Source organism: Rhinolophus sinicus, linkage group LG03, assembly GCF_036562045.2.
Source record: "Rhinolophus sinicus isolate RSC01 linkage group LG03, ASM3656204v1, whole genome shotgun sequence".
Taxonomy (NCBI): Eukaryota; Metazoa; Chordata; class Mammalia; order Chiroptera; family Rhinolophidae; genus Rhinolophus; species Rhinolophus sinicus.
The window spans coordinates 177,061,680-177,084,296 of record NC_133753.1 but is presented as its reverse complement, the minus strand read 5'-3'; the positions used below and the strand labels follow the sequence as shown (position 1 = coordinate 177,084,296).

Below are 22,617 nucleotides of genomic sequence, written 5' to 3'. Positions count from 1 at the left end.
AAAACTAAAAGCAATCTACGGCCTTCCAGGAGATGGGGAGGCTGCCGGGCTGGGAGCACCTCCCGCAGGTCCCGCCTGGAGCGGGGCCGGGTCACCTGACTCGCGGAATTTGGGGCCGCGCGGGGTGGAAGGGGAGGGGAATGGTTAGCACCTCCCTTCCCGCTCCGGCGGGATCCGGGTCGGCAGGGGCCGGCGCCCGGCGGCCACGTGGTGGTGCTGCCGCTACCCCCGCCCCATCAGCCCAGCCCGGGAGCCTCGGCGCCCACTGACCCCCGCAGCAGGGGAGGAGGAGGGACCCGGGCGCAGGAAGCTGAGCAGGAAGCGAGCCCGGCGGCCGCATTTTCCAAGGGAAGCGGCGGGCGGGGTGGCGCAGCCAGCGGGGCCCGGGAGCCACCGCTGCCTGGATGGGGTGAGTGCGCAGCGCCGATAGTTGGAAAGCACCCGGGAGCGGGGTCCCCGGCTCCCGTCCCCGCCTTTGTGTCTGGGGCTCCGGCGGCAGCTGGAGCCGCGGTCTGTGCGCTGGGCGGAGCGGCTTAGTGGGGTGGCAGCGAGGGTCCCGCCACCACTCCCGTGTCCCTCGCCGGCCCCAACTGTCTGCAGAGGGCAGATTTGGGGACAGAGAAAAAGGAGGATGGTGGGGATCAGGGAAGAGAGGGAGGACTGAGCCAAGTTAGGAGAGGGGTTTTCTCTTACTGGCCCCCGCGACTCGCAGGCTGGCCGGGGAGGGCGCGCGGCAGGGGCCGCGGGGTTGCTGAGAAGGGAGCGCGGGTAGGAATGAATGACCGGCCCCCGGCAGGGCGTTCTGGGTGCGCCCTCGCGGCAGCACCCTGTCCCACCTGCCTGGCCCGCACGGAGCCTCGCTCCGCTGCGTCTTCGCTCTGGTGCTCGACCCGCCTCCGCGCCGAACTTGGAGGAGCTCAGGAGGAAGGCGGGAGAATGCGACTCCGGGTGGCTCGGGCGACCGAGAGTCCGCTATTGTTCCTTTTCTGACTCCAGGAGCCTTTGGGGTGGCCCGAGGGTGCAGGCGAGGCCACTCCCGGCCTGCGGCTGCCGGCTCCCGGTCCTTCTCTAGCTTTTCCCGCCGCAGCTCTGAGGAGGGCCGGAAGGAGGGATGCTGGAGTTGGGGCAGCTGGGACTTCGGGAGGAGCGAGGATGTGGAGCCGGAAGAGGGGCGCCGGCCTCCATCGACCCCAACCTCTGTCTAGGAGGGTGGGTACCTTCCCTAACCCACCTGGCCTTCGCTGCCGGCTCGGGCAGGTTTGTGCTTGCGAATTAGTTTCTGCAGTTTGCAGTGTTCATCTGTCAACCCCTGGATCACACTGTTCTTTGCGTTTGGACCTCGCACCCCGCTTTTGTGGAGTTGGGGGGGCGGGGGCGCGCTGGGAACGTGTAGCGGCAACAGGCGGGCAGATGCAGCCCAGTGTAAAGTGGAGGAGTTACAGGTGACCTCCCCGGGCCGGGGATGCATATCCAGGCTTGAGCTTCTCCAAGGAGCCCAGCTCAGCGCTGCTTTATTTCCAGCGACGGTGGGGGCAGATCTACGGACTCAGTGCCACTCACCTGGACCAGAGGCTTCCCTTGGCCGCAGGCTCACAGGCAATTTGGATGGATCTCTGTTTTCCTTCCGGGAGAGGAGAATTCCAAGCTGCCTGGGATGGGGAAACATTGCCAGTTCTCTGGAAAGTGTTATCTCAAGGGCTTGGCAGAGGGAGGAGCTGGTTTTGTCCATCAGGACTGGGCAGAAGCTCTTCTCAGCAAGGAGCATCCCACCTGCTTGAAGTTTGAACTAAGTTGGAGAAGAGATAGTGCATCACTGGGGGGGGGGGGGGGGGGGTGCTGGAATTTTCATTGCTGTGTCCCCAGCCTGCAGGGCCCTGGTGACCAGTGTGGCCGGGAGAGTTTCATTTCTGATGGGTGTAATCTGATCATCTTTTCTTAATGATGCCTACCCAGTGTTTTGTGTGTGTGTGTGTGTGTGTGTGTGTGTGTGTGTGTGTATTTTTTCATTTGGGCTTGTAAGATAGATTTTATGTGAGGAAATTTCTCCACGTCTTATAATTTTTAAGTAGTGCTTGCATAAGGTGAATTACCTAGGAGAGGCAATCCCATGGTGGGCTGGTGGGGGCTTTTCAATTTCCATGCATTGAAATGCTTCATTGATTAATTTATTGTATCATTTACACTCCTTGGGTTTGTTTTATGGCTTTTTGGGTGGTAGTTATAACCCTGTTGAAAAATCTTAATACTATTATCTGTGAAATTGAATAAAAAGAATGAATGTGGAGCCCTGGAGATTCAATGGGGCATGATATCGTGTTCCTGCCCACTAGCAGTGTCGCTGACGGTGCTGGTCTGTGGTCAGACTGCCACTTCTCAAAGCATCTCTGAGGCCGATACACCTGGCATCACCCATGTTTCAAAGGTGAAGAAACTGAGGTTTGGAGGTTAAGGGCAACGGGGCTTTGGAGTTAATGGAAAGTGATGAAGGAGCTTTGTCTCTTTTGTCCTTCCTTTCAAAATAAGTATGAAACAGTTCAAACATACATAAAAAGAAAATATAGTAAGTCTTCCATTTTTCCACTACCTATATTTAAGAATTGCTAATCTTCCCATATTTGCTTTATATCCCCCCATAAAAATAAACTACAACTGAAATATTTTATCCATCCCTCCTCCTCTGCCTTCATCCTCAGACACCTACTAATGTGAAGTTAATATACAGTTTCCAAATGTGTTTTGGTACTTCTGTATACCTATTACATATTCACAAACTATCTGCGAACTTGTGTGTTTAACATTTTACATAAATGACATCAATTTATATACATACAGTTTGCATTTTTTTAATTTATCATTACGTTTTGAGGTACATGTAGGTCTTACTTTAGCTACTACAGAGAATTCCATTGTATGAATAAATTATAGTATACTTATTTCCTCGCCAAGAGAAAATTAGAGTGTTTCCAGTTTTTCATTGTTATACCCTTTCTGCTGAGGACAGTTGATCTATTTCTACTTTGTACTATAATAAACTGTGCTACAATAAACATCTGAGACATGTTTCCCTGGGCACAAGTTTCTCTGCTACACAACTATATAATTAATAGCTGGGTAGTGAGGTCTAGGTAATGCTGTATTTATTATTTCTTTCAGTCCTCAACAAATATGTTGCATAGAAAAGTAAAATTGATCAAGTCTTAGCTCTAAGATTTTGTTAGTTGATGGGATTCTTTTGTTGCTTGTTTTCTCAAAAAAAAATTGTTTTTAATAAGAAAAATGCCTCATAATGAGAAAGCTGGAGCAGGAGACAAAACTGCTGCTGGGTTTGGGATAATTGTGCTGAAGCCTTTTCTCGGCCAGTGGCGGTTTCACCTTGGATGACTGTCAACCTCCTCATTTCTTCCTTGGTGAGATTAAGGGGTTTGAGTATTTACAAAGGCATGTCCCTGCTCTAAGAGTTTAAAAATGTGGCTGTGTTAATGACATTTTGCCCCTAATTGTAACCCCTTAATCTGAAAGCAGTTTGAGGTATTTAAATACAATGGCTTCCTCGTTATTTCTTTAAATTTCCAGGCATATTCATGCCTCAGAACCATTGCATTTGCTGTTGCCACTGTCTGGAATGCTCTGCCCCTAGATATCTACATGGCTGTGCCCCTGGAACCCTCAGGTCTTTTCTTAGGCATCACTTTCTCAGCAGACCTTCCCTGGCTGCCCCCTTCCAGCGCGCCTTGCTTTACTTCTCTGCTTTATTTTCATCCATGGCACTTATTACCTTCTAACTTGCCATGTATTTTAATTTATATTAGTAGGCTGTCTTTCCATACTAGAATATAAGCTCCATGAAGACAGGGATTTTGTCATTTTGTTCACTGCCATATCCCTAGTGTCTAGAACCATGCTGACATACAGAAGGTCTCGAATGTTTGTGGAATGAACGATTGAATGAATGAATGAATGAATGAATGAATGCAATACTTTTTGTTATGGTTTTCAACTTAGAATTTCTCTTTGAGCACATATTGGATATCCTAAATGGTGCTTGTTTTCCCACTGCTGTAATTTGAGTACCCCGGGTGTCATTTACAGGTTCCATCAGGAGAAAAAGCATAATGTCTTTAAAGAAAGCACTCTATTTAAATTCGTGCGGTTTATCCGTCAAAACACTAGTCTTCAGATTTTTTTTTTCCTGCCAACATTTACCTAAACCTGAATTCAGAGGAAAACATAAGTTACATGATGCTTGGAAGTGTACTGCCCCTCCCCCTTTCCTTTTCTTGATAATTTAGCTTTCCAACATTTTAAGTGCGGAAGGTACAGGAAGGGATCCTGACTCTCCATTCCACATAGCGTCTGTATAGACAGACCAGCAATGGTCTCAAGCAATGCCAACCACACTGAATTTCTAGAACTAGAAAGTGCATTTCCCTGAATTGCTGCAGGGGAAATACCCATCATTGCCCTGACTGTGCATTCATCCATGAGGGGGGTGAGGTGGAAATGATGACCTAAATCAAGATCCAGGAGCAACCAATATGTAGTAGGATACCTAGAAATACTCTAAGAACCGTCACCTCAAAAATCCTTAGCTCCAGGTACTAAAAACATTGCCTGTTACAGTGCTGTGCGTTATTTCGCTAAAAGCCAACTGAATGTTTGCTACCTTGCATGATGAATATAGGAGCTGACAACACAAAGCTAAATACATATATTGAAGGCCTCTTGCTCATGTTTTAAATGGGTGATAGGGAAAAGGAGTCTAGATTTTATTTTCCCATTATTTATCTAGGTATATGATACTGATGGTATCCTTTAAAAAAGAATTCCTAGTGTATTCGGGTACAAACATTTTATCCTTTGTAGCAACATGATATTGAAAGAAATCAGTTTATTATGAATCCAGAAGGGACTAGTTTACCTTCAAGCTGAAAACCATAAGCATAGAATTATACGATTATTATTAAAATACTGCATGATTTAAAGAAATTTCTTCTCTTTGGTTTATTACTACCCATGAGCTAAAAAGTATAGGTGGTTTGTTTAATAAAGTTAGACATAGTGTGTTAATGAAACATCAATTTCCCAACTCCAGCCGTCTACAGTGAATAAAAATCTAGTCCAGTTTTTGACATCAGCCTCACTGATGGGTATCGGTAAATTTTTCCAGTATTTTAATAAATTACTGATTTAGCCATGTGTTTTCAAACAGAACAAAACAAAACATTCTTCTGTTTGATTGAAGGAAGTATGCCTCATTCTTCAATTTTATATTCTGTGTCCAGTACAGTATGTGTCACATAGTAGGTGATCAATAATTTGTTGAACTACACACGCCTCCCCATAAAGGTCCATAAAGCCCCTTATGGTGGTTATCAGGTACTTTGCTCTCCTCATCTGGAGACTTTACACAATAATCAAAAGGCAGAGGAGTAGAGGTAGTTAGCAGCAAAATGCAGACTGAAGTCCAGAAGATACCATTCTCCTCTCTCCTTAGGCAAGTCCCTTCACCTCTCTGAGCCTCAGGTTTCTTACCTATGGTTAAGAAACACCTTTCCTCTCCGTCCACCCTTCAGAGAAACCCGTGCATTGTGATGTGACTGCTCCATCAGTGGATTTTGTCTCACTTCATCTAACCTTTACCTGTGATCTAGTGCAGTGCCTTCTGTACTAATGATGTTCACTGGAGATACAGTGTCTTGCCCTATAAATTCTACCACACTTGGTCGCCACTGGGCAAGGGGACAGACACCTTTGGAAGTTTTCCATGATTTGTTCATCCCTGCTTCTAAACAAAACAGAATCCAATTGTGAAAGACGTTGGTTGTAGTCCAAGAAGTTTACTGAACAGTAGAAGAAAATATTTCTGTCGTTATTTTTTCTTAAATTGACATTTTGTGAGCATCGAAGTTTATTATGAAGTAACCTAATGCAAGCAAGTCATCCTCTGCTGTTATCAGTTCCCCCCACAATCATTTACTATATTACTTTTTTAAAACTCCACCTCAATTTTTCTTACGTCTATTAGGTATTGCAAATGGTAAGAACAAAATCAGTCTTTTCCTTTTTTCCTTATGATTTCTAGATGAACTCAGTTTGCTTCATCTAGAGTGTTTCCCTTTTCTTTTTAAAGAGCTAAATAACTCTAAAAATAACCGCCACAGCAGCATCTACCTCTTCTCACTTTCACCTCCTCTGTTCAGTTCCTCTTGCTGGCTGAAGGGATAGGAACTCAGCCAGAAAAGAAACCTCTGGTCGAGTTCACTGGTGGGAAGCAAAAGCCCAGCAGCTTCCTTTGCCTCTGGGGTTGCACAGGGTCAAGTGTCTTCCTCCAAGAGGAGTCTATGTTGCACACCAGGGTAGGCCATCTAGCAGTGCTTCTTAAATATATTTGAGTCACAGATGGACACTTGCAAATCTGATGCAAGGTTTGGACCATTTTTTCCTAGGGGGAAATTCACTTACATACAGTGATGCTGGACATTCACAATCTTTGTTAGTTTCAAGAGGTTCATGGAACTCCCTGGGCCGAGTCCACTTATGAACCTGTCTGGAATCCAGGTTCAAAACCCAAGATCTATTGAATGTACCTAAAAACTTGTTGCATGTAGCCTGTTTACCTTTACCAGCCACCTCTGAAGGGTCAAGAGTAAAATTAGAAGGAGTCTATTTCCTTCCATGCGTCACTGTCCCCCAGACCTGATAACTTGTCATACATAAGAGAAAAAGTAATAACTGGGTTCTATATCCTCAGGTGGAAAACCAGTCAATGGTTGCTATATCAACCAGTTTACACACCAATGACAATTTTTAGGAACTATTTCTATTGGATGCAATAAAATGCTATTTAGAAGTAATAAAAAGTGGATCTGTAGTATAGTTATTTCCCAGAGATCTGATAAATTCTGAGGATGAGTCTTGAGTTTCTCACCACAAGGGCAACATATTTCTTGCTGTAGCATTGGGCCTGCACGGTCTTCTGCTTTCAGATGGCAGCAGTTTCCTTGCGGTGCTGTTGCAGGAGAGAACTGAGATGTCCCTGGACCCCACCTGACAGCACTCCTCAGCTCACAGCGTAGACCTGTGACTGCTCGGCTCAGTGGGAACAATATTCTCAACTCGCTCTCTGTTCTGCTCTTCTCAGTTTGACCTTCTAGCCTGATGGGGCTGCCTCCAAGGGGACCTGAGGAAGACTGGGTCACATTTCCTAGTTGGGGAGCTGACCCTCAGAGGAAATCATCCTTCTGTGGGACGTAGTCGGCCCTGGGAGAAGGTGCTGCCATTGTTAGCAACACTCAGGAGGCTTGTTCTGTCAGTGTCATTCTTGGGCGACATCCTCAGTCTCCTCAGTCAAAAATTGGGCAAAAAAGGATGCAGACATGCCTGTAACTGAGGATGAATGATGCAAGCTCTTTCTGTCAAGTCAGTTTAATGGAATTGAATACCTTCTTTGTTCCAGGCACTTTGCTGCTAGACTGTCAGCTTCTATAGGTCTGGGCCAGTCTTACTTATTGTCAGATTTTCTGTGAACAGTACATGTTGATGGAAGATCCGTAGATGAATGGCAGTGCCTGCTTTCATGGAGCTTAGAGTTTTAACAAGGCTAACACGTTCCCATTCCATTATAGTACAAGGCAGACTATTAGTGGCTGGAATGGGGTGGTGGTGGGAACTTATTTTACAGCTTAGATTGAGGCCCAGGGAAGTGAGTGACCCCTTGGAAAGTGACATAGAAGAGGCAGAGCCAGATATACACCTTGGTTCTGGCTGCTAAGTCTACTTTTCTGCTTCTCTCAGATGTAGACAGTGACCTTGGGAGCCCTATATGTAGCTAGTTACAAATAAGACCTAGCCGGACAATCAGCTCTATTGTGTCTTTTGGAGCCAAAATAAGACCCAGTCTTATTTTACTACAATATAAAACTGGGTATAATATAGTAGAACAGAATATAATAACATAATATAATACCTGGTCTTATATTAATGTTTGCTCCAAAAGATGCATTAGAGCTGATTGTCCGGCAAGGTCATATTTTTGGGGAAACATGGTTATCAATGAAGAAGTCTGCACAGACTTGGCCGAGTTGGAGACTCGTGGGGAGTGTTAGGTGAGGCAGATGGCGCTGAGCAGCAACATGAAGGCCAGACAAGGATCTGGAACGCAGGCCCTTGGCATCTGCTGAGGGAGCACCACATAAATCTATTTGTCAAGCTTTGTCTGGGAGTTAACAAATTCTGGGCCAAGTCTCTTAATTTGACAAGAGGACGCATGTCATTTGAACATCTCCTATGAAAGTTGACGTACTGGTGATTGATCATTTTTCAGAAATGAAAGGGAGCATTAACTTGGGCGGTAGATGATTATGACCCAGTCATTTCACTGCCAGAGACGCTGCTCCTGCACAGTGGCCTCTTCCCAGCCCCCCAGAAGATGCGGGAACTTGTGAGCCGAAGGCTCATGGGACAGTTGTGTTTTCTTTCTTCCTTATGAAAGGCAGCCAGAAGGAAAATACAAGTGAGGGCCCAGCCACAGCATATGCCGGTGCCCTGAGGTCCTGCAATGAGCCATGTCAGGAGGTGCTCACACAGGGCTGGGGCGTGATAAGGAGCCTACCATTCTCTCTGAGCGAATCTTATTTCAGACCTAGTTCACATTTATCGTGGTTGAAAGTTGGTTCAAATGCTCTCAGAACCTTTTTGAATCTTTTTTTTTTTTTTTTTTAAATCTTTAGATTTTGGGGGATGGGGGACTAAATCACTTTTTTCTTTTGAGAAAAAAAAAGTGTTTCCCATTTCTTACCTGTGAGTTTTTCTAACATCTATTGAAATAATATTGAAAACAACTATTCAAAATATAGGCACAGAAACTATAACCAATATCTGTCTGTCATCCAGGGTTTCTTAGGAATTTTTTTGTTTTTGTTTTTTTTAAAGGAAAACTCATTTCTGCTCCTAACGGTACGTGTACATCCAGTCAGCGATCTTGATAAACTCCTCATTAGGTTCTTTCTGTGCTATTCAAGTTTATAGCATGTTGGGTGTGCCCTTTGTTTACTTTTGCTATTGCTTTTTCCTGTAGTCTCTAAAAGCCAGACAGAGATTTCCTCAAAATGACTCCTATCCCAGCCTGTCTCTCGGCCAATCTGTTGACGGCTGTGTTACTGTTTGTGCCTTGTTGGACAACAAGCTTGCTTTCTTCCTCTCCTTTAAAACAACCCCTGATTATTTTAAGTGCATACCCCTTGGAACAAAGCACATTTGAGTCTCATTACATTGCAAGTGGGTGTTTATATCCACGGTGGCAAAAGAAACAGAAAGCAGCTCACCCTATCCTGGTGATATCTGCTTCAGGCTTAGGTGGCAGCCTGCCGGCCAGGGGTGCTTCTGTGTGTGGCTTCCAGAACAAAAGCCCCTGTACTCTCTGCCCCACTCCTATCTCGCTGGGTGATGTGGTTTAGTATTCCATTTTTATTATAATATTGGTACTTTTAATTGTCCTGAAGAATAGCAGTATTTCATTTGCTTACAGCTTGGAGAGAGTTGCTATACATGGTATTAGAATACTTTTTTAAGGATAATTAGAATAATTTAACAATTGTTTGCAAAGTAAAGAACAGAAATGTCCACATGAGAGGAAAGCATCTGAGTGTCTCGAAGTCCTGTTTTTCCAGATCCTTGCCAAAACATCATGGAAACCTCCACCCCAATGTGTAGTTTACCAGCTCAGCTGAGTATTAAAATAGCTACCTCAGTCGTTTGTAATTATCTTTACATTTTCTCTGTTATAACTCAGTATCTTTAACAAAGCTATATGGAAAAGGAGTTTTTGACTTGTGAATTCAATAACTTTATCCATTAAGCATATGCTCCACATATGAAAAGGACAAAGAAATAAAAATGCTACCCTCCCTTGGAATGAGGCTGGGGTGTGTGAGTGAGGGCAGACAGCCAGAAGGAATGCCTTTTTCAAATTGCTCCATTCAGACTTCCTAGAGGGAGCTCTGTATGTGCCAGCAGCAGATCAGAGGACTGTTTTATCATTAAAGGCAACTTGACTTTTTTTAAGTAGTAAAAATGGTCGGTCTGTTGGCCAGACTTTTATAACTGTTATTATTATTATTATTATTATTATTATTATTATTAGTTTAGTATGCAACCCAAGGATTGTGTTTTGGGCTCGGGAGCTGGACCTGAGTTTAAACCCACCCTCCTCCATTTATTTATAAACTGTATCATTTTGGCAAAATAAACTTTCTAGTCTGCAATTTCCCAATCTGGACATTGGGAATAATAACACTAGCATCTAATTCCAAAGTGGTGTGAACATTAAATGATATGCTACTCATTTATAGTAAAAATATATAAATGTTTGCAAAGTACGATAAAATTTGGAAAGTTATCATTTAGGTCAATGATAGCTATGGTGGCTGTTATTATCATTGCTAAGGTTACCATGTTCTTTATTAACCTACCTTTAAAGATCTGCTGCTATATTGGCCAGTCTGATTATACCTGCCATTATAATGAATAGCAATAAAGAGGGGTGGCCCGATATGTCATTGCAACACATCTGCGTAGTTCACAACTGTTTTCCCCGTATTGTCATTTCTCCATTTAGTCCTTCACTCTTATACCATTAGGTAATGTGAACAATGTAGGGGCATATTTCCTTTATATCACTGGTAGTAGTAACCAGTCTTATTCCAAATTGTATTGCTCAGGACCTCAGTCTCACCAGACATCTTGTCCCAATCACAATCTAGGCACAGAGCAATAAAACCATGGTTAAAATGAAGATGGTGGTACTTAGCATAAAGTGAGAGAGAAATGAAATTTCCTACTGAATCCTTTGGGAAAGTGTCCACTTGTCAATAGAGAAAAGTATAAACGTGTTTTCTGAACTGCGTATTACAGTTTGCCTAGAAGTGTCAGTCTTGAGTGAGATAACATTGTTGGTTAATCATTGCTTCTGCATGTGGCAGAGTAAATCTTTTAAACTACAACTTTCATTATCATTAACTTGCAGTTAACTCAAATCTTAAACTAGATCTGAGTTTTATGATTTTATGGTAATAAGTGAACATGAACATGGATAATAACACCACATACACATTTTGTGCTTAATTTTATGCCTCTCTTGTTATTAATATGATACAGCTATTGCTAAATGCCTTTGAAGGAAAATCTAAATCATCACGGTCTAACAGAAATATAAGCAAGCCAGAAATACAAGCTGTATAGGTCGTTTTAAATTTTCAGTAGCCACAAAAAAGATAAAGAAACAAATGAAATTGATTGTAATGATACATAGGTATTTTCTTGTAACGATATATTGTATTTTATCTATTAGATCCAAAATATTACCAAGATATATTCAATATGAAACTTATTAATGGTATAGTTGACATTCTTATTTCAAAGTGAACCCTTGAAATCCCTTTGCATTTTCCACTTACACTGCTTGTCAGTTGGCACCAATCACATTTCACATGTGGCTAATGGCTATAGTATTGGACAGCACCAATCTAAGGATATGTCGTCGTGTAGGTTTTGGAACTCCAGCACCACCTCATACCTAGAATGCCTGAGATAAACGAATGTTTGGTTAAGCTTTCCTGTGTCTCTACCCATTTATCTGTGATTTTGCCCTTGGCTTTAGCATTTCTTTAGAGAAATGTAATAGCTTCATCACAAACTGATTACGCGTGGTATAATGGACATTTGTGTTTTTGGTGTATAAATCTGTATCTCTCTGCTTTTGTACAAGTAATCTACATGGAATTTTCTTCTTAACAGTCAAACTGATTTTTGTAGACAGGGGTTGTATATGGTCCACATTTCTGCATCCCTTTTATACTTGGCCCATAGCTGGTATTCAGTGCATATGAGTAAATAAAACAGTATAGGTTTCTTATTTTTATTCTTAAATTGCAAATTCTTGAATTGCCATGCTATTTTTGCTGTGTAAACCCTCCAAGCATCACGTGCAAGGTGTGTGGGTGTGTGAGGCAGGGGGGAGCACATGAAATCTTTGTTATTGTTAATGGAAGCATTCCCCATCCGTCATGTTAATGCTGTTTGCTTCTTATCCCTACACAAAGAAAGTGGTTGAAATGGAAAGATAGAAGGTACAGGGCATCCAATTCAGTTAACGGGGATTTGTCTTCACTAGGCAGGCGTCTCTAGGTCCCCCCTCATGGAGCAGCATGGGGCTTCTAATGAAAAAAGATCTGAAAGCCTTTTCCATTTCCACTGCCAGGGCAACAGTGTGGCAAATCTAGGCTGGCATAGCCCCTGGGGAGTGATGCCTTGTTGTCTGAGCCACTATTAGGCTTCCCTTCCAGGTGTCTTGTTTAGAATAAATTAGGGTGAGTGACAGCGTGTTTGCATATTATTATATCTTCAGCACTATTGGAGGATTACCTTCCCAGAGGATTATCCTTGGGCCTTGCGGCCTCCTCATCCAGTTGAGCCCCACCACTCTGCACCCCCACCCCAAGGCAGCTTCCCATTCTCTGCCCTTTTCTCCTTGTTCCCGCCTACCTGAGCATTTCCCTTATTCATCCTTAGCCTCAGCTCTGCTAGCAGCGTCCTGGTCTCCCTCCCTTGTCCCCTTCAGCTCTGGGGAGCCCAGTACCCTGGGGAGCAGAGGAGGTAAGGGCCACCCCCGGGGCAGCCTGGATCCCGCCTGGACCCAGCTGTTACCGTGGCTTTTTGTTTTGTGAGGGTTTTAAAATAATCCAACACTATTCATTTCCAGTTAATTGTGATTGTTTTCACTGTTGGCTGGTTCTTGTAGGAGAGGCAAAGTGCAGCACGGTCCTTGCAGAATGGAAATAGCCAGGTCTTCTGGGGTGACTGGAATGATAGAGGTGAATAATGAATGGGGGGGAGTGCTTTGAAGATGGGAGTGGGTGAAGGCCGGTGGCCCGGTCATCCTGTTGTATTCAGCCCAGTTAGACTCCAGAGTGTGTATTTCACTTTTGTAGGTTCAAGAAGTGAGTTTAGCTACTGACTTTAGACGTGCACTGAGCAGACAAATGCAGGCTGCAACTGTGCTATTGCAGTTCTGGGTCCCTCTTGTCCTGTGGCGTCTGAGGTGACAGCCTGAGCAAGGCTGAGTAGGTTAAGAAGGGTCCAAAGGATTTGTCACTGCTCTTAGGTTGCAAGTGACAGAAACCCAATTTGAACTAGCTTAGGCCTGAAGGGGAGTGTCTTTCTTGGCCATGTGACCCTAAATCCTGTGCTAAGATGGTGTGTCTAGAGCAGGGCCTGGGACCCTTGGAGTCGGGGGCCTCCCTGCTTCTCTCTCTTAAACCTGCTCTCCCCATGGCTTGGGCAGCTGCCAGGCCCACCGTTTCCCAGTTTCTCTACCAGAGAGGAAGCTCTTTACTTCCTTTCCTCTTCCCCCTTACCTCCTCCCCTACCCATTTGTCCCTTGCCCTTTCTATTCTCCTGTCATCTCCCTTTTCTTCCCTCCCTTTCCCTTCCATTTCTCCTTCCTCTTCCCTCCCCCAACTCCAAAACCCCATGGAGAGTCTCTGCATAGGTCTTGCTGAGGACACATTGCCATCTCTCAGGGAACAGCTACAGTCAGACTATAACCTGGCTGGTGTGCGGGTGGGGGTAGTAGAGACACTTTTCTAAAAGGAGGGAAGTGTAGTTATCAGAAAAAGGCGTGGCGCTGAGGATCAAACCAAACACCACTACAGCATGCAGTGTGACGTCCTTACGCTAAAGGAAATGAGGCCTTCAGGTGAGCAAGTCCACTCTCAGGTGGACTGGATGTGAGAAACATGTGATTTTGAACACACGGTGTTTGAGTGATGTCCAAACATGATACTTGGGCAGCAGAAATAATTTTTGTGTCCTCCATCCCCTCCCTTCCTCCTGTTCCGAGGACATCAGAGGTCACAGAATCTGTTTATTAACTTATTTGTCCTTATTCTGAAAAGTATTTGAGACACTGGATGACTGGGTAGAGATTCAGCTGGCCAAACGGAGCCAGTGTGATCACTGCAAATGACATTTCCAGCATTCCAGAAGGTGGAGAGTCCAAGTCATCCGCATTTTGAAACCAACTCAGAGAGCCGATGAAATATGCAGTAAGCCCACATTTGGCAATTCAATCTTTCTAGAGTAAAAACAAGAATTAAACATAACCACACAAAGGGAACCTATCCTCTCACTCACTCTAAAGATATTTTTCACTACCTAACAACTTTGCATATCGACCTCCTTTTCTCTTTATTTTTTTGGATCTTTTTAAAACTAGCTCCCTTGAGGTATGATTTACCTTCCTTATAATTCACCAATTATAGTATACAGTTCAATAATTTTCAGAAAATTTATAGAGTTTTGCAGTCATCCCTGCAATCTAGTTTTGAAACATTTCCCTCACCCCAAAAAGATTCCTTGTGCCCATCTCATTTGCAGTCACTGTGTTACCAATCCCAGCCCCAGACAACCACTAACCTGCTTTCTGTCTCTCTAAATTTGCCCATTCTAGATATGTATACAAATGGAATCTTACAATATGTGGTCTTACAATATGTGTGTGACCTTAGCACAGTGGTTTTGAGCTTTGTGCCATGCTGACGTATGTAGTGGTATTTCGTACCTTTTTAGTGCTAACGAGTAATTCACTGTATGGAAATGCCACATTTTGTTTACCTCATTGATGGATATTTCAGTAGTTTCCACTTTTTTGCAGTTGTGAATACTGCTGCTGTAAACATTCATGTACAAGTCTTTGTGCAGACACGTGTTTTCATTTCTCTTAGCAAGATACGTGGGTGTGGAATTGCTGGGTTATATGGTGAATTTATATTTAACTTCATCAGAAGCCGCCAATTTGCTTTCCACAGTGATTTTTTGCTTTCCACATTTTGTAGTTGCCCCAGTCATGTTCAAGGATTGGATGTAGACTTTTACACTGGATTGGTTCTCTTGGGTTTCAAGGTGGTTGAAACCCAAGGAGTGGACTTGGAAGGAAGCAAAGTTGCATAGTACATAACCTTGCTGTTCGGGGTTGGCAAGTAGGTCTGTGCAGGGCAGCTTTTTTTCTGGAGAGATGAACACAGTTGTTAGATGGTGCTATTGACATCAACAGCAAAAGATTTGGAAACAGAATAGGAAGAACGTTTCAGAGATCATCAAAATAACCTCAACATGCGGGATAGTCATGGAGTGGCTTAGGCCTAGAATGATTTGTATGTTCCAGAGGTAGGTTGTTTTGATTAAATCCATGCCTATTCAATTGGATGGATTTAGGGCAGGAGGTAACCTTGGGGCTCTGCTGGGGTGAGGCTTACTGGAGCATGTGAGTAGCAGATTTCACAGACCAGATAGTAATGTTGCCAGAGCCCCAGCCAATTTTGTATCAGCGCTGCTGGCCCCGACTGCTTCCCTGACCAAGATCAGTTCTGGTGGATGGCAGGTCTTCTTTTTAAAGAAGAATGATGTATTTGTTTCTCAAGAGAAATGTCATCCCCTGGACACAGGCAAGTTGCGAATATAGGGAGGGAAATTGATGTTCTCAAGAGAGTTTTACTGTGTGATTATTATGATACAATATCTGAATGACGTTTATGGCTTAAAAAGAATGTGGTCATTTTGTTTCTTTGAAAAAATGAGATTTTAGAGTATTTAGAAACGATTCAGTGCCAAAATGAAACTACTCCTTATATCTTTTTTTCCCCCCTTAACTTTTCCCTTGTTTATCATCTGGGCAATCTTTAACACACCTGTACCTTAATTAATTCATACAAAAGCACCCAACCCATAATTAATGCTCAGTAAAGTTGGCTTGTTTTTGTGTTCATTCATTCATTTATTCATATGTATCCGGTTTGCTGAATAAATAAGTGTCTTAAGATGTAATCATAAAGCAGCTTTGTTTTGGGTCCCAACTCTGTTTAAAATTTATTCAGTAAAATTAGTGAATCCCTTGCCTCTGGATAAAATCGATGACTTCTCTGATTCTTCTTCAATGTAAAAAAATTCTACGGTCAGTTTCAATTGCTAAATACTTTTTAAAAGTTGAGGGATAATGTTATATTCGTTTTAGGTGTACAGCATAATGAAGCAATATTTGTATGTATTGGAAAATGATCACAAGTCTAGTTAACATTTGTCACCTTACATAGTCACGGAATTTTTTTTTTTGTTTTGTGATGAGCAATTTTACGACCTAGTCTCTTAGCAACTTTCAAATATTCCATACAGTATTATTAACTATAGTCACTACGCTGTACATTACGTCCCTATGACTTACTTATTTTATAACTGGAAGTTTGTACCTTTTGACCCCCAAGGTTTTTATTTGATGATCCTTGCTCTCTGTTGACTCTCACATTCCATTATTCAAAATGGTCAGCTCCCTTGGCTCTACTCAGCATGTGGTTGGGGAGATGCTGTGTGAGAAGCATAACAATGAGAGAGAGGGGAGAGGGCAGGCAGGAGGGAAAAGGAGGAGCCCCCTGGTAAGACTTCATAGGCCAAATGAGTTGGAATTTTATTTATTTATGTTTAACTACTTAGTGTTTTCATACGTACATGGTGAAACCAACCTAATCATTATGTTGTGTTTATTTGAATCCCAGTGCTTCTCACCCAGTGCACTTGGGACCAAAGAGAGCCTTGTTGAGGTGAAAGGTGAAGTCTAAAGTCTATCCAGGGTCCCAACCCATATTTTTGTCTTACATATTCATTCATGAAATATGCATCGATTGTATGCCAATGGCCAGTGCCCTAGTATAAGCAAAACGAAACTCCTACCCTGAAAATCCACCATTCCAAAGCAAGCAAGTAGTCTGAGATGCATATTTTTCAATTTCATGAAAACTAGTAGCAGGACCCTGCCTCACATCCAGGGTCTAAAAGGGTCAGAATGTGTGCAGATTGGGGTAGGATCTTTTTTTAGAGAGAACTGTGCAATGATTCCCACCACCTCTACTCAACCTCAGGAGAGAGGCTTCTGTGACCTCTTACATAGATTGGACAGGCGTCCTACCCTCACATGGAGAATCTAAGCGTGGCATACAGCATCCTGTGGGAGTGGACTGACAAGATGCCCTTTCCTGTTCAGCCTCCTCAAATCCTGTGTGTCTTTTAACGCTAGTTGGACACCTACCCCTATTATGAGGACTTCCCTGATATTTCCCCACTCTCGAAGATGTCCATTGTTTGAATTCCTGCAGAATTTGACACCTAATTAGATGGTTTTGTATCATACTCTAGTCAGACCCTTGGTCTCGACTCATCCTCCATCGTGCCTGCCCAGAGTTCTCATAACCTAAATGTCTGTGTTTAAAATTTTGCTACTAAGACAAGAACATAACTGCTGTGGATAAATTGGGTGAGGAAGAACATTAGCCTCTGTTTCCCATTTTATATTCTTTTTTCCAGCAGTGACATTAGTCGTAGGCACAGCTGTATCTGAGAGGCAGAGACTGGAAGCCACTTCTGCCCATGGGAGTTTGGATGGCATGAGATGCCATGTTGTCAGCGACACCTTTATTGGGAAGGTTGGTCTGGAGAGACCTTTTACAGAATGTATTTGTTTTGCCAGATTTGAGAGAATTTAGTGTTTATACAGCTTTTGGTTAAAATTCCATCTCTGTTGCAGAGAGATTATTATCTGAGGAAACAATCAAGTACTTAAGGGAGAAGAGGTAGAGGCTGGCAAGCAGAGAAGTATTTTAATCTTACTTCCTGACATTGGTTCAATGCCTTCTTTAGTTCTTTGGATTTTAAGTCTGATGTTCTTTTTAACTTGGAAGAAAAATTCCTGAAGCCTGTCTGGGGTGCCTCAGTGTCCTGGCGTTGCTGAGGGTTCCGTAGAAGTATCCCCGGGATGGACGTGCTAGTTAGTGGGAGGACATTGCTATTGACTTTGAACCTCGAATGCTGCTGTGATTCAGAGGGAATTATTCTAAACCACCGCCCTTGAACCTGTGGTACGGTGTCTTAGATACTAATGTATTCTTGTGATTCAGGGAAATGTGCATGTGTTTACAGCTACCATTACCTTTGCCAATTAATATAGTTCCTTAGTGGCCATGGGTAACCAGCTGGTTGCTCTCCCAGAATTTAGAGTGTAGAGGGCTCCCCTCCCACTCCCGCTGCCCACCCCCCTAATATTGTGAAAAATGCAAACACAGGTATTGATCTATCATATGTACTTGTATAACATCTCTAGATTATTTCTAATGAAACTGTCAATTATAGGTGTGGTATCACTGAGTCTAGAACAGTGGCTCCCTAACCTAGTTGATCATCCAGATCACTCGAGAAGTTAAAAAAAAATACTATAGGTTTCTGAGCCTCACCTCTGATTACAGAATCAGAATACCTGGCTGGGGCTCCGAGAGAACTCTAATGTGCTGACATAATTGGTAGCACTGCCTTGCGAAACAGTCCTTGGGTCACATGTGGGGGATTGGTGTGGGTGAGAAGAGGAGTAGTTTGAAGATACAAGAGCGGAACTGTTTTTCTAACCACTTCAGTCAGGTGTGGGTTGTGGTATAGAAATGGCTAAATAAAGAAAATCTAACCTTTGTTCCTCTGAAGTTCTTTTTCATTCAGTCCAGAGGTTTCTAACCTGGAATATTCCTAACTGGATTAGAGAAGGCAATGGAGATTATTAAGCTATTTTTAAATGAAACAGCTTTGTTGAGATATAATTTACATCCTATTCAATTTACCTACTTGAAGTGTACAATCGAATGCTTTTGGTAGGCTCACAGGTTGTGCAGCCATTGTGACAATAAATTTAGAACATATTTATCACCCTAAAAAGAAACCCCATATCCATTACATTATTTTTAGTACTCAAAGAACCAATTTATTAGTTCATAATAAAGTTCTATAGGCTAATATCAAGGTTTTTTGATTCAGACTAGAATTATGTCAGATAAGGGTAGCTCATATTAAGCTTTGATTGAGAGTTACATTATTTTTAGTGGGAAGATGGATTAATACATAAACCTTGTCTGTTGGATGAGAGGGCAACAAGGCTGTACATCTCTGCACTGTTCAATCCTCACGAATTGACTGATGTCACCATTACTGACGACCAATGATGGAAGCCATGTTTCAGTGACTTATTTTGGCATGAGCAGGGAGTAAACGGCCTAATATTCCTGCTCAGTGGGTAGATGTGCTTTATTCTGCTTGAAATGGGAGAACATAGTTAAAGCAGCTTTTCCCATATATGTGTAACATTTTGTCCTCTTTTTGTACTATCCAAATTAGACTGCTATGCAGTTAATTCAACTTTACTGCAGCTCTTTTGAATGAAGCATCTTGATTAAGTGACTTTTCTAAGGCCTGCTGTGACTGTAGCCTCGCTAAATTAATGGATGTCACTTTACTCAAGATAGCCCGCAGCCCAGTCTGGGCTTTGGAAGTTTGGATTTGGGAATTGGAGCTGGGCAATTTGGCTGAGTCAAGGAAGGCAAGGAAGTCCTTGACTTACTGGTAGGTCCCCTTAGGGAAGAGTTGCTGAGGCAAAGAGAGCCCAGCATTATTTTGGGGACAGGTTACTTCCCCCTAGTCATGGCTTCCAGGTGTTAGATCTTTGTACAAATACCAGGAAAGCAGTGATCTATTACCAACTTTAGTTACTCCCAGCTACAGTTCTTGTTTCTGAAGTTTCTGTTTTGTAGATTTTTCAGGACTTCTTTACCCTTGATCCCATCTCTCTCATCCTGGAGTTCTACCCACAGACCACCTAGCTATCACACACCCGGAGCCATGACTCCAGGAAGACATTCATTTCATAGCTAATCCTTTCCCCTGGGAATTTTTGAAAGTAGTTGCATTATTTACTTAATCCTCTTCAAATAAGAGTTTGCATACTTCTCATTGGCATGCTAAAAAAAAAACAAAAACAAAAAAGCCAAAGGCAAACACACACAAAAAAACTAGCACACCACCTGTGAAAACCCAGCATGACCTGAAACAGAAATCTTCCCCACATTGGCCTAAGACATTCCATGACCGAAGGAATGCTTTGCGTGGTTGCACCTTGGTGGGCTACATAGTTTGTCGATTATCCAAGCCTTGGCTTCTCTTTTCTCCCTTTCCTGCTGTATGGATTTGGCCTCTTTCCTTGGTTATTAGCACTTCGGCCAGACGGTGAAAGGAAGGAATTGAACTCCAAGGATGATTTCCATTTTGTAGCTATAGTTGGTCGAAGACCTTGATCCAATGTTGCCTTGGGAATATCTGATTGTCATTATTTCTGCTTGTATTCATCAAAAGGTGGTTTGTTTTCACATGAAAAGGGGCCGTTTCATAAACCAATGCAGCTCCAACAGGTGTATTCCCTGGTCAATCTATGTCAATTCTAGGTTCTCAAACATCAGTGTGCAAAAATTCAACCAAGGAGATTCCTGGGCGCCCTGGTCCCTGAGATCCAGTTTCCATAGAATGTGGTCCAGGATTTTGCATTTAGCAAATTATCCCCAGGTCCTTCTAATTAAGATTAACTAGGGGCCAATTTTGAGAAGCGCTATCCTGGAGTTTGCACATGGCTGTTCAGGTAATGCCTTTTCTGTGGTTAAATACTTGGCAATTAATAAGATTTAATTACAGTGTGTACGGTTTCCAAGGCAACATGCATTGTGTCACTCTCACCTACAGAGCTGAGAAGATTGAGGGACCACAGGGAATTTGCAGTAAAGGTGTGGCCTCCAGAGAAATGTCATCCAAGTTCTTTATGATGAGTGGTGTTTCATACCATTCATCCAAGGGCCCCCTGCTTGTTGGCAGCAGCAATAATGGGAGTAAACACATTAGAAGCCAGGAAGTCACTGGATTTCTGGAGGCAGCAAGGAGGACTTGATGAGGGATGAATACAGCCATTTAGTTACTTGCACTCCCCCCACCCCCACCCCCCCTGCGTCTCCTCAGATCAGTTTAGTCCAGAATGATAAGGATGGTGGAGGAACAGGAGACAACCTTGAAAAGCTTTTGAAAAATAATGGTCAGCTGTGGTAAATGTTTGAGCACTTTTTCTTAGTTCTCGAATGGACAGGACTGTTGAAGTTCTCCTGCTCCCACTTTCTGTCGGTTGACGCCACGTTTATAGAGGGCGTATGATCACATATGGTGGGAACTTCCACATAGAATTCCTTGCCTTTTTGACCTACATCCAAAGGCTCCACACTCTGTACATTTCCCAGGTTTAAGGATGAAAAAGGTTAAGTCCATACTGTATTTTACCATAGGCTTCTGCTTAGGTTTAGTTTCAAAGCTAGAGGGCACTGGAAAAAGCATTCAACTATCAGACTTTGGGGTCTGGTCCTAATTCCCAGCATATAAACAGGCTTTGCTGCTGCAGGCAAGTTCCTTAACTTCTCTGAGTCTGCGTTTCTACCTCTGGGAAACCAGGAGCTTACACTCAATCGATAGTCTTAACTTTTGAAGGGTGACAACCCCTTTGCAGAATTCAGTGAAAACTAGGAACTTTCTTCCTGGAAAAAAGTATATCTATACTTAAGAAAATTGCATTCACTTTCCAGGGGACCATAGACCCCTCCTAAATAAGGTGTTTTCTTAAGACTTTTCCAGCTCAAACTCAGAATAGCTGGGTCCCACAAGGACCTGGGGAGTCTTTCATTGTTTAAACTAGCCTCCTGAGGAATGAGGTATTTGCTGAGGGAGGTTTTGTTGTTCCTGGCATTTTCACTAACTGCCCTGTGCATTTAGAGGAGAAAAAAACCCAAAAACCACACTGAGAAAAATAAATAGGTCATGTATAGCTTCTGGAATACGAACTGTTGTCCTTATCATTTTTCACTGTGGTGACTCTTCAAAAGTAGGTGGATAGTATCATTGTCACATGAAGGGTGTGTAGAGGAATTTGTTCAGCATACAGATACTGTATTTTGTACAATGACAGTTAAGCCGTTACTGGGAAATTGAGGTAAAATGTAAAGATCTGGTTAACTTGAGAATGTCAGAAGGTTCCAGGGAGTGTATCAGTGGAAATAATATATATTCTTTACCGTGTCATAGCTCTCATCTCTGACCACCTTCCTAATTCAGCCCCCATCTCCCGCCCAGGGCCCAAAGTTGTAATCCAGTCAGGAGAAAATGTCTGTAGTGTTTATTTGGAAACCTGGATACTTAATTTCTTTCTTTCTCTGCTTAGGTGCTGAAAAATCTCCTCTAGAGCTTTGGAAGGCTGAATGGACTAAACATGAAGAGCTTGAAAGCGAAGTTCAGGAAGAGCGATGTAAGTATGCGGTGACTCACCGTCTGGCTGCTCCAGCTGAGCTCGGAGAGCTGCAGCAACCGGTCCTACCCTCCTACCTTGATAAGGCACTGGGTTAATCAACTACAGAAACCAGAGCGTTCAGGGCCGCAGCTCAGGGTAGCTTTCGTGAATGGTGTGCTCTAGGTTCTTTGCTGTTTGTCTGTACAGCTTTTAAAATGACATTTTTAAATTCCTGGGGTCTGTGCCTTGTAGAGAAAGGAATAAAGTAAACAGCTTAAAGGAAGGAATTAGTAAAAACCGCAGCGTTTCTAAAGGCCCCCAAATGTGATTCAGAGTGTCATTTTTAGAGGAAGCTAGTCTCATGATACTGGTTAAGAAACTACGTATTAGCA

The 22,617-nt window shown here is 43.1% G+C and overlaps 1 protein-coding gene across 8 annotated transcripts in view; it reads left to right on the top strand.

Annotated features, from left to right (window-relative positions):
- The window catches only part of RAI14 (retinoic acid induced 14), a 135,210-nt gene that overhangs the window by 397 nt on the left and 112,196 nt on the right, over window positions 1-22,617 (top strand). For 2 of the 8 annotated variants that reach the window (XM_074329024.1, XM_019737233.2), the window contains exon 2: window positions 22,160-22,243. In XM_074329024.1, the coding sequence (XP_074185125.1) occupies window positions 22,208-22,243 (36 nt within the window). In that variant the 5' untranslated portion in view covers window positions 22,160-22,207. Of the gene's footprint in view, window positions 1-149; window positions 410-1,190; window positions 1,210-1,238; window positions 1,258-22,159; window positions 22,244-22,617 lie in introns of those variants that run through there. The other 6 variants (XM_019737234.2, XM_019737237.2, XM_074329023.1 and 3 more) reach the window with 6 other exon arrangements.